The sequence below is a fragment of the Hemitrygon akajei genome, chromosome 5 (genome assembly GCF_048418815.1).
Source record: "Hemitrygon akajei chromosome 5, sHemAka1.3, whole genome shotgun sequence".
Classification (NCBI taxonomy): domain Eukaryota; kingdom Metazoa; phylum Chordata; class Chondrichthyes; order Myliobatiformes; family Dasyatidae; genus Hemitrygon; species Hemitrygon akajei.
Window position 1 is genome coordinate 93,613,700 of NC_133128.1, and position 12,167 is coordinate 93,625,866.

The window sequence follows — 12,167 nt, forward strand, 5'->3', positions numbered from 1 at the left end:
GACAGCCTGCAGGCCCGAACTCCAGCCTCCGTCTGCCTGTTGCCAGATGCCTTGGCCAGGTGCGGCTGGTCGTGAGTGGGGTGAGAGGACAAGGTAAGGGCCAGGAGGTCCCCGTATTGGGGCCATGGCGGTCGCAGTCTGGAGAGAGCGACCGACCGAGCGAGGAGTGCGACAGGATTTATCGGCCGACAAGAGTTTGGCTCGAGAGATGACTTTCAGTAGATCGCAGGGAGGTAGCTGCTCTGCTACCTACGAAACCCTGAGCCCGAATTAGGACATCTGCGAATACTTTAGCACCGGGTTCCCCATGAACATTCGGTGTGCTATACAGGTTTAGAGGCGGCGCCCATCTGTCCGCATTCCAGGCCAGTAGCAACGGCACTTCCCACCGGCCGTGCGAGGCAGCCAGTTACCCGAGACCAACCAGTGATCCCTGGCGCGAGGGTATCATTGCGTTTAGGCGACTGATGACCTCGTGTGCATTCAAGTTCAACAATGCGCATGACAAGGAATGAGGAAAGGTGCAGCTGACTCATATCGTTTCATATCACCAAATCATATCGTTTCCTTTTGGCCCGGTGGTGGGGGACCACCCCCGCCACTGCAGTGTAGTACGTGGCGGGGGAGCTACACACATGTGCACTGGGCAGAAAGAATGGAACTAAAACCCCGCAACTCGAAAACAATCTCTCAACAGTATTTGTGTATTTATTTTTCTATTTTTTTTGGGATCTACTGGGAAAGTCTCAAAGATCGACCAGTCGATCGCGATCGACAGGTTGGCGACCACTACTCTACAGATTTGACAGCTCTGGTCCTGTACTCACTGGAATTTAGAAGAACAAGGGATGACTTAATTGAAACCTATTGAATGGAAAAAGGAGATGAGGAGGAATTTCTTTAACCAGAGGGTGTGAATCTGGAAGTCTTTGCCACTGGCAGCTGTGAAAGCCATGTCTTTATGTATTTTTAAGGCAGAGGTTGATAGATTCTTGATTGGTCAGGGCATGAAGGGATAAAGAGAGAAAGAAGGAGATTGAGGCTCAGAGGAAAATTGGATCAGCCACGATGAAATGGTAGACCAGACTCGATGAGCCTAATGGCCTAATTCTGCTCCTATGTATTATGGTCTTATTAGTCAAATGGGTATAGCAGGTTTTAAAAAGAATTATAGAAGACGACTGGTATAGTGACGGAGATAAGCATGCCAGCAATTTCAGAGGACAAAGCCATGGAAACAAAATGATACTTCTATAATTAAAGAACTATCACACCAGAAAGCAGGGAAGTGATTTTCATGGCATTCCAGAATAATTTGATGAACCAATGCATCTTGCAGAATACTTAATATGCAATAATAATTGCGATTTCTTCATTCTCTCAAGTAAGTTCACAACGTCAATACTTTTTTCCTACCTGTAACCTACGATTGGCAATGTGAGGATGTTTAAATGATAAAAATTCAGCACAGGATTCACCATTTCTGCTGTCGATGGACTCCAAAACCTATTAAAACAATAAATAGTCTTTATGTTATAACATTAAGGACCACAACCTTGTCATGGTTTGGAGGCTTGTGTGCCTCAATGACCCGGAGAGCTACGTTGGCTGAAGCCACGGCTTTATGCTTTGGCTCTTGGTAGGGTAGAGGCCAGACTAAGAGTGGCCCACTGGTCCTGCAGGCTCAGAGGTTCAGCTCAGGGCTGACAACCTGATTGGAAACTGCAGTGAAGAATCTTTCTGCATCTGAGTGGCCAAAGACAGACAGATGGAGGACCTTCATTGGTGCCCCAAACGCCAGTGGCGTAACGGGCAGTATGGTATAACATTAATAGGGCACATACAGTACATATACTTTGTACCCTGGTAACTGGCTGAAACTGAACTACACTGCTTTCATATTAAACCACTTCCATGCAACCACCAGAATTCCGATTTCCCATTGCCAGCTTTTCTAGTCCTGATCATGGCCAACCTGTTTCATTCAACTCTCAGCAAACATAAAGAATATCCGAAGTTTTGCTGTAAATGACCATAAGATATAGGAGCAGAAGCAGGCCATTCGGCCTATCAAGTCTGCTCCACCATTCAATAATGGGCTGATCCAATTCTTCCAGTCATTCCCACTCCCCTGCCTTCTCTCTTTAAGCCCTGGCTAATCAAGAGCCTATCTAACTCTGCCTTAAGTGCACCCAATGACTCGGCCTCCATAGCCGCTCATGGCAACAAATTCCACAGATTTACCACCCTCTAACTAATTTCTCCACATCTCTGTTCTAAATGGGTGTCCTTCAATCCTGAAGTCGTGTCCTTTTGTCCTGGACTCTCCTACCATGGGAAATAACTTTGCCAAATCTAATCTGTTCAGGCCTTTTAACATTCGGAATGTTTCTATGAGATTCCCCCTCATTCTCCTAAACTCCAGGGAATACAGCCCAAGAGCTGCCAGACGTTCCTCATATGGTAACCCTTTCATTCCTGGAATCATTGTCATGAATCTTTTCTGAACCCTCTCTAATGTCAGTATATCCTTTCTAAAATAAGGAGCCCAAAACTGCACACAATACTCCAAGTGTGGTCTCACGAGTGCCTTATAGGAGCCTCAGCATCACATCCCTTCTCTTATATTCCATATCTCCGGAAATGAATACCAACATTGCATTTGCCTTCTTCACCACTGACTCAACCTGGAGGTTAACCATTAGGGTATCCTGCACAAGGACTCCCAAGTCCCTTTGTATCTCTGCATTTTGAATTCTCTCCCATCTAAATAATAGTCTGCCCGTTTATTTCTTCCACCAAAGTGCATGACCGTACACTTTCCAACATTGTATTTCATTTGCCACTTCTTTGCCCATTCCCCTAAACTATCTAAATTTCTCTGCAGGCTCTCTGTTTCCTCAACACTACCAGCCCCTCCACCCATCTTTTGATCATTGGCAAATTTAGCCACAAATCCATTAATCCCGTAGTCCAAATCATCGACATACATCGTAAAGAGTAGCGGTCCTAACCCTGTGGAACTCCACTAGTAACTGGCCGCCAGCCAGAATAGGATCCCTTTATTCCCACTCTCTGTTTTCTGCCAATCAGCCAATGCTCCACCCATGCTAGTAACTCCTCTGTAATTCTACGGGATCTTATCTTGCTAAGCAGCCTCATGTGTGGCACCTTGTCAAAGGCCTTCTGAAAATCCAAGTACACCACGTCTACTGCATCTCCTTTCTCTACCCTGTTTGTTATTTCCTCAAAAAAATTGCAGTAGGTTAGTCAGGCAGGATTTTCCTTTCAGGACACCATGCTGGCTTTAGCCTATCTTGTCATGTGCCTCCAGGAACTCCATAATCTCATCTCTAACAATCGATTCCAACAACTTCCCAACCACTGACGTCAGGCCAACAGGTCTATAGTTTCTTTTCTGCCACTTCCCACCCTTTTTAAATAGCGGAGTAACATTTGCAATTTTCCAGTCATCCAGTACAATGCCAGAATCTATCGACTCTCGAAAGATCATTGTTAATGCCTCTACAATCTCTCCAGCTACTTCCTTCAGAACCCGAGGGTGCATTCCATCAGGTCCAGGAGATTTATCCACCCTCAGACCATTAAGCTTCCTGAGCACCTTCTCAGTCGTAATTTTCACTGCACCTACTTCACTTCCCTGACACTCTTGAATGTCCGGTACACTGCAGATGTCTTCCAATGTGAAGACTGATGCAAAACACACATTCAGTTCCTCTCCCATCTCTGCATCTCTCATTACAATATCTCCAGCGTCATTTTCTACTGGTCCTATATGTACCCGCAACTCTCTTTTACCCTTTATAACTTAAAAAAGCTTTTGGTATCTGCTTTGATATTAATCACCAGCTTCCTTTCATAATTCATCTTTTCCTTGCTAATGACCTTAGTTTCCTTTTGCAAGTTTTTATAAGCTTCGGCTTCCATTTTTTACCCTCTCTTTTGCTTTTACATTGGCTCTGACTTCACTTGAGAACCACGGTATGATCCTTCCATTTGAAAATTTCTCTTGTTTGGAATATATCTGAATTGCACTTCCCTCATTTTTGGCAGAAACTCCAGCCATTGCTGCTCTGCTGTCTTTCCTGCTAGTGTCTCTTTCTAGTCAACCTTGGCCAGTTCCCCTCTCATGCCATTGTAATTTTCTTTATTCCACTGAAACACTGACACATTGGAAATAGGTTTCTCGTTCTCAAATTTCAAAGAGAACTCGATCATATTGTAACCACTGTCCCCTAAGGGTTCCTTAACCTTAATATCTCCAGATCATTGCACAACGCCCAATCTAGCACAACCAATCCCCTAGTGGGTTCAACAACAAGCTGTTCGAAAAAGCCATCCTTTAGACATTCTACAAATTCCCTCTCGAGGTCCAGTACTGGCCTGGTTTTCCCAATCCACTTTCATGTTAAAATCCCCAACGATTATCATGCCATTGCCCTTATAACATGCCTTTTCTATCTCCTGTTGTAATTTGTAACCTACATCCTGGCTGCTGTTTGGAGGCCTGTATACAACTGCCATTAGGGTCCTTATATTCTTGCCATTTCTTAACTCAACTCATACAAACTCTACACCTTCCGATTCTACGCCATCCCTTTCTAATGATTTAATATTATTACCTATACAACAGGGCCACACCACACCCTCTGCCTATTAAACTATCTTTCCGATACACCGTATATCCTTAGACGTTCATGCTCCCAATGGCAGCCATCCTTTAGCCAAGTTTCAGAAAAGGCCACATCATACTTGCCAATCTAGAGCTAAATTTCAAGATTGTCTATTTTATTTCTTATGCTGCGTACATTCAAACACAACACTTCCAGTTCAGTATTTGTTGCTTTCTGTTTTAACTGCACCATGCCTATATTGCCTGTAACTCATCCCATAATCATGGCTGTGGTTATGTCTCATCTCCTGCCTGTCCTTTCTATCATGTCTGGTGCACACAATCTTTGATTTATTTCTGTTTTCCTCTTCCTCAGCCCTATCACTCCAGTTCCCATTCCCCTGCCAAATTAGTTTAAAACCTCCCAAACAGCTCTATTAAACCTGCCTACTGGGATATTGGACACCTTTGGGTTCAATTGTAACCCGTCCTTATTGTACAGGTCATACCTGCCCCAGAAGAAGCCCCAGTAATCCAGGAAACCAAAGCCCTGCCCCCTACGTCAGTCTCTCAGCCACATATTAATATGCCCGATCATGCTATTCTTGCGCTCGTTAGAATGTGGCACAGGCAGTCATCCTGAGATTACTACCTGGAGGTAAACTTGATTAATCAGGGCATGAGGAGATATGGGGAGAAGACAGGAGATTGGGGCTGAAGGGAAATTGGATCAGTCGTGATGAAATGGCGAAGCAGGCTCGATGGGTCAAATGGCCTAATTCTGCTTCCTATGGTCTTAACACCACAGTGTCTGCAGTCTATGCCCTGATATTCCTGAAGATGCACCAATTCATTAATCTCAATGGGGCAACTTCCTCACTCCTACTCAGCCATCCAAACCCTGGCTCCTATCTGATTTCCACAATGGCCTGCCTGAAGATGAACGATCTCCCTCATCCTGCCAAACCTTTCCTCAACAACATACATAATAGCCTTGACTTCTTCATTTTCCCAAATACCATGTCTACATTGCAACTAAATTCATGAAGAAACACCATTATCGTATCCATACCCTGCCATTTATGTTATGTTTTCACTCAATTTGCATCAAATTCTGTTAACTTCTGTTTACTGACTCCCAGTTCAGCCAGGTGGAAGTTTTGTTTTCATGCCGTCATGAATGTGTCCCTGCCTACCACTACTCTTTCAGCCCTATATCCCCGAGTTGTCTGCACAACCACAACCTTGAGGACCCCCAGATTTAATTACTCCACCATTTTTGGCCAACTTCATCTGCGACGCCTTGTTTTGGAATTTCCTCTATAAACCACTCAGAATTAGAAAGTGGTTTATTATCACTGATTTATGTGATGTGAAGTTTATTGTTTTACAGCAGCAGTATAGTGCAAAGACAAAAATTACTATGAATCACAAAATAAATAAATAGTACAAATGACGAATAATGAGATCATGATCACGGACTGTTCAGAAATCTAATGGCAGAGAGGAAGAAGCTGTTCCTAAACCACTGAGTGCAAGTCACCAAGCTCAAACTCTCCTTCCTCCTTTTGAACATTTCTAAACCCTACCAATATGGTCAACTGCTTTGGTATTTCATATGGTTATATCAAGCATTTTGTGTGTGTTGCTTGTTTTAAAATGCTCCTTTCCACAAAATACACAGTAAATAGAATCAGAGTCCTACATCATGGAAACAGCCCAACTTGTCCATGCCAACCAAGATGTCTATCTTCTCCCTATAGATGCTGCCTGGCCTGCCGTGTTCCACCAGCATTTTGTGTGTGTTGTTGTTTGAATTTCCAGCATCTGCAGATTTCCTCGTGTTTGACTATACACTATATTTCATTTGGAGCTTGAAGAGATTTGGTATGTCAACAAATACAATCAAAAATTTCTATAGATGTACTATGGAGAGCATTCTGACAGGCTGTATCTGAATCACTGGTGAGGGGGCTACTGCACAGGACCAAAAGATGCTGGAGAGGGTCGTAAATTTAGTCGGCTCCATCTTAGGTACTAGCCTATGAAGTATGCAGGATATCTTCAAGGAGCAGTGTCTCAGAAAGACGGTGTCTATTATTAAGGAACTCCAACACCCAGGGCATGTTCCAAGTACATATTTTCTAGTTTTAGACTCCCCATCCTCGTAAAAGACAACGATCAATAACCTCATCTGTTACTATCAGGTAGGAGGTACAGAAGCCTGAAGGCACACACTCAGCGATTCAGGAACAGCTTCTTCCCCTTTGCCATCTGATTCTTAAATGGACTTTGAAGCTGCGAACACTTCCTCAACTTTTCTATATATTTCTCTTTTTGCACAATTTTTTAATCTCCAATATACATATCCTGTAATTGCTCTATTTATTTTTCCCCTTCCATATTATGTATTGCATTGAACTACTGCTGCTAAGCTAAGAAATTTCATGACAAATGCCGATAATAAACCTGATTCTGATAATACTCCATCAATGTCTTGTATAGCTCTACACACTCAATGCCCCACTAGGTGAAGGAAATGTCTTCTTTATGTCGCAGTGTGGTGCGATTAGCTCTCTCACAGAAATCATGGATCATTTCTGATGGTGCTGATCTTGTTCAGTGACTGCTATCACATTGTCCTATTGCATACACTATCTTAGTTAAAAGTTGGTTATTGGATTACCTGCTGTAAATACTGATTCACTGTGATGTGTGCCATTGCTGGCAGGGTGGCAGTTCAGATGTCTTGAGGCAAAATGACATGAGATCACCTAAGGAGATATACAGATCAATTTGTTGTAGAATTTGCTTTAACACTAACAAGAAAGTAAAAACTCAATCAAGCATTCAGTACAGAGATGGAGTTATAAGCTGCCTCTCTTTAAAAAAACATTAAACTCATTTGTATTTGAGTTTGATATCAGTTATCAAAATTAATGAAACCACACACACACACACACACACACACACACACACGCGCGCGCGCGCCATCTGGAATGAAAACAAAAAGTCAGGAGATCAGGAAGAATCATGAAATGATCAAGATGATCAAAGACAACAAGCTGAACAGATGTTGATTTTACTTTACCAAGCAAATATGCTCGTTAGGGATAATTATGAAGAGCATAATTATGGATTAACTCAAATGACAGCCAGTCTTCAGGAAATAAAACTCTACACGATTTAACTTCATTAAACCAATCATGGGTGTGCAACATTTTGATTCTGCCCCATTGAATTATACAGGAGAAGCCAAAAGATGAATGTCTGTGCTATTAGCCCATTGTTAAAGGTACTGTTTATCCTCACCACTTAAGGTATAGTTCAGGACAGGGGTATTTTGTCACTTAACCTTCTGGCTAGTTGCCTATTGAGAGTCAACACTGATAAAAAAAAGGGGTATAGTTTGGGTGCCTGGCATTTGGAACAGTCAAAGGGCTTCTGTGAGTTGGGATGTGCTGACATTGTAAATGTTATTTTGTTAATTCATTCCACTATATTCCAAATGTTAAAAATAAGTAGGTTAAACTTAAAACAATACCCTTTATGTTGAAGAGGTACAAAACATCATGTCAAGAGAGTGAGGATCCACTAGACTCTTCATCTCCTGGAGATTCTGTGTATGAATAAAGGCTTTATTCACTTCCATCGATGCTGCCTGACCTGCTGAGCTCCTCCAGCATTTTGTGCGTGTTGCTCTGGATTTCCAGCAGCTGCAGAATCTCTTGTGTTTACATTTCCCAGTTACAGCTCTGTGCGGCTCATTTTAGCCACTCACAGACTGCCTATATAAGATTATTTAAACCTTCAAGTTCAGCTTTAATTATCATTCAACCATATATGAATACAGTCGGCCCTCCTTATCCGTGGGGGATTGGTTCCAGGACCCCTCACTGATTCCAAAATTTGCAGATGCTCAAGTCCCTTATTCAACATGTCTCAATGCAGTGGATCTTAGAATCAAACCTTATTTAAACCCGTCTCAGTGCGGTGGACATTAGGACCCAGCGGCAGAGATCTGAATCCGCAGTGTTTCTGTTCACGAAAATAATCACGATAACAATTGAAAATGAAGTGGAAATAATAAAGCGATCGGAAAGAGGTGAAACAACATCGGTCATTGGAAAAGTGTTAGGCTACGTCGGTCAACGACCGGAACAATTTTTAAGGATAAAGTGAGGAAGGCTCTGCCCTGATGAAAGCTACAATTATTACTAAGCAACACAGTGGTTTAATTATTGGGTTTTGGGTTTTTGATTCTCCACATCAACCCGGCACGGTGCAGAGCGCACTCCATAGCGATCTGTCACTAGATCGACCCGAGCCCGGTGCTGAAACATACGTTCTTAAGTGTTTTATATGCATAGAAAGGTAAAATATACTATATACGAAGGCAAACATTTGACTAACTGATGCTAAATAATACCGGATGTACCTGTTCTGACTGACTTAGTAAGAACTTCCGATTTTTTTGATCCCGATCCATGATAACCCACGCACATCCTCCCATATACTTTAAATCATCTCTAGATTACTTATAATACCTAATACAACGTACATGCTACGTAAAATAGTTGTTATACTGCATTGTTTAGGGAATAATGACAAGAAAAAAGTCTTTACATTCTTGAACAATAAGTGCTGGAAAAGCATTCCTGGGTTTTCGCGATTTGCGGTTGGTTGAATTTGCGGATAAGGAGGGTCGACTGTATAGCCAAACAAAACAGATTCCCTCCAAGCCAAGGTGTAAAACACATTACAAACAGCACAACACACTGCTTACAGCACGTAACACAAACAGTCCATATAGTTACGATTTCAGAAAAGCATAGTCACAACAAAAAAAATACAGCCCAAGTCTCTGAGTGTCCAGCTTGCTTCCACCAAGTTCACACTGGAGAGCAACACCAAGCGAGCATCGGTGGGCAGACCAACAGGAGGGGCCAGACAGATTCCAGTGAACCCATAGAGGCTTCTCCCATACCGCCTCGGTGAGTCAGTCTCCCCAATGAACCGGTGAACTGGACTTGCAATGTTCTACATTACCAATATCCAACAGAATCTTATGATCACAATAAAAATGTCCGAGATAATCACTCGCACCATCCAAGGGCACACAAGTCCAAGCGACAACATAACAATGACATGCAATAAGTCCAGCTCCATTGCTATCGTGGTACATCTATGTCACCAGATACAGCCCTGAAATTCGCTGTCTTGCAATACACTCAATAAATCCTATAACCATAATAGAATCAATAAAAGAATACACCAGCTTGGCTATTCAATCAGTGTGCAAAAAACAAACTGTACAAATTCAAAAAGAAAGAAATAATACTTCAAAAATAAATAAATAAGCAATAAGTATTGAAAACTTGAGATGAAGGGTCCTTGAAAGCTAGTGCATAGGTTGTGGGAACATTTCAGTGATGGGGCAAGTGAAGTTGAGCAAGTTATCTCCTTTGGTTCAAGAGCCTGACGGTTAAGGAGTAATAACTGTTTCTGAACCTGGTGGTGTAAGTCAGGCCCAGTATTAAGACAAAGACTGTTAGGATGGGAAACAGTTTCTTTCCTCAGGTCATGAGACAACAGAACTCCCTACCACCACCCCAGTCTCATCACTTTACAAAGCACCAGTAGTGTTTTACTGTACACCTTTAAATTTGTTGTAAATGCACCTTAAGCTAAATGTCAGTCTTCCAGAACATATTTTATTATTTGTTAATTTAATTGTGGTAATATTGCTTTATGTGTTGTGTGTGAGTCATGTGTATTGTGTTGTGCACCTTGGTTTGGGGGAACATGGTTTTGCTTGGCTACGTACATGCATAAGGTTGAATGATGATGAATTTGAACTTGTACTTGATATAGAAGCCTAGAAGAGCTACAGGTATGATTAAGGTGATTGGCAAAGTAAACAAAATTGCTAAGATAAACAATGATTTCTGCTTGCAGCAAGTAGTTGCATTCTGGAACACTGCTGAGAGGCATAGCACAGGTTTGTTTAATTGTGAACCAATTGTGAATCCTAACAGAAACGGAGTAAGAACGTGCAGGAATATTGGAAGAGAACAGTGAGTGAGACTCACCTAATGTTTTTACACAGAACCAACATGGACTTTATTGGTCTCCTTTCACACTCTAATCTTTCTGTGAACTTGAGAATTCAAGTCACCCTCGCCCAATAAACTTAAATGGATTTAGTGTTCAAAACCTCCTCTAAAACAGCTTGGAATGACTCACAATGCTACAAGAACAGACTGTGAATTGTTGTTAATAACCCATATACTTAGTCAAAGAGGTTAGAATAACAGGTCCTCCTCAGATACCAACAGGAAATTTGCTCCTAAGAGCTAAACATAACTGCCCGGTAATATATTTAAAAGAAAGCATGGATCAATGTGTAGTTAAATCAGGGCTTTCAAGATATTGCTACAAATCAGATTTCAACACTGCAGAAGATGCTTGCCAGCCCAGCAGCAGCTGGCAAATGCATCCCACTAGTCTCCCAAATGTGCGTTTGAATGTATAGGGCTGTACACAAGTTGGGCATTCGTAAGCTGGGAAGACCTTTAATGGAGAATACCCCAAGCTTGGGTATGAGAAAGAAAAATGGGGAGGGTTAAAGGAGTTAATTGACAAAGTCTTAAGTCTCGGACACAGGCCTCCCATTCCAACAAGTATACTAATCCTCATTTATTTTCCCAAGTTTCCATCAATTCTCCCCAATTGTTACCACCCAACTACACACTTGGGGCAATTTAAAGCACCCAATTGGCCTACCAACTCACAAGTCTTTGGGAGGTGGGAGGAAATCAAATTATTTGGGGGGGGGAACACTTGCAAACTCCACAAAGAACTGCACTTTCTTTAACTGCAACACTATATTTTGCATTGTTTTGCTTATTACTACCCTAGTGTAATTACATATGGCCTTATCTCTCTGAATGGCATACACAAAACAGCTTTTCACTGCACACGCAGCAATAATAAAAGTATAAATTCAAAGAGCAGTGGAGCTGCACAAACACATGCTTGCGAAAAATATGTGGAGAAAATGGGAGTTGCTCAGTCGGCACTGACTCTAAGGGCAAAATATGGAGTAAAATGAAGGAGGAGTCACTGACACTTAGCATCCAGATCTCCAGTCCCTTTGTCCCCTTTTTTCTGAATTAATCGGACTTGCTCTCTCATACAGATAACAGCCCAAAAGCACGTACCACCCAGGATAAAGGACAGCTTCTATCCCGCTGTTATAAGACTCCTGAACGAGAAAGATTAACTCTTAATCTCTGAATCTACCTTGCCATGACATTTACATTTTATTTTTCTACCTGTTCTGTATTTTCTTCATAACACTTAATTCCGCATTCTGATTTCCTTTTGTTTGAATGTTATTGTACTCCCTTATACTACTCGGTGGTCTGGGAGCTGCATCTTGGACAAACAGCAGACTCATACGTCCCGGTTTGGTCAGCAGCCCACACTTTGCCTCTTCTCGACATGACTCGCATCACGTCAACCCGTGGTT

General features: G+C 42.2%; 1 protein-coding gene across 2 annotated transcripts in view; it reads right to left on the bottom strand.

Moving 5' to 3' along the window:
* Positions 1-12,167, bottom strand: part of pcid2 (PCI domain containing 2) — a 51,338-nt gene that overhangs the window by 38,972 nt on the left and 199 nt on the right. For both annotated transcript variants that reach the window (XM_073046076.1, XM_073046077.1), the window contains exons 2-3: positions 7,320-7,407; positions 1,417-1,506 (exon numbers count right to left, since the gene is read on the bottom strand). In XM_073046076.1, the coding sequence (XP_072902177.1) occupies positions 1,417-1,506; positions 7,320-7,355 (126 nt within the window). In that variant the 5' untranslated portion in view covers positions 7,356-7,407. The remainder of the gene's footprint in view (positions 1-1,416; positions 1,507-7,319; positions 7,408-12,167) is intronic.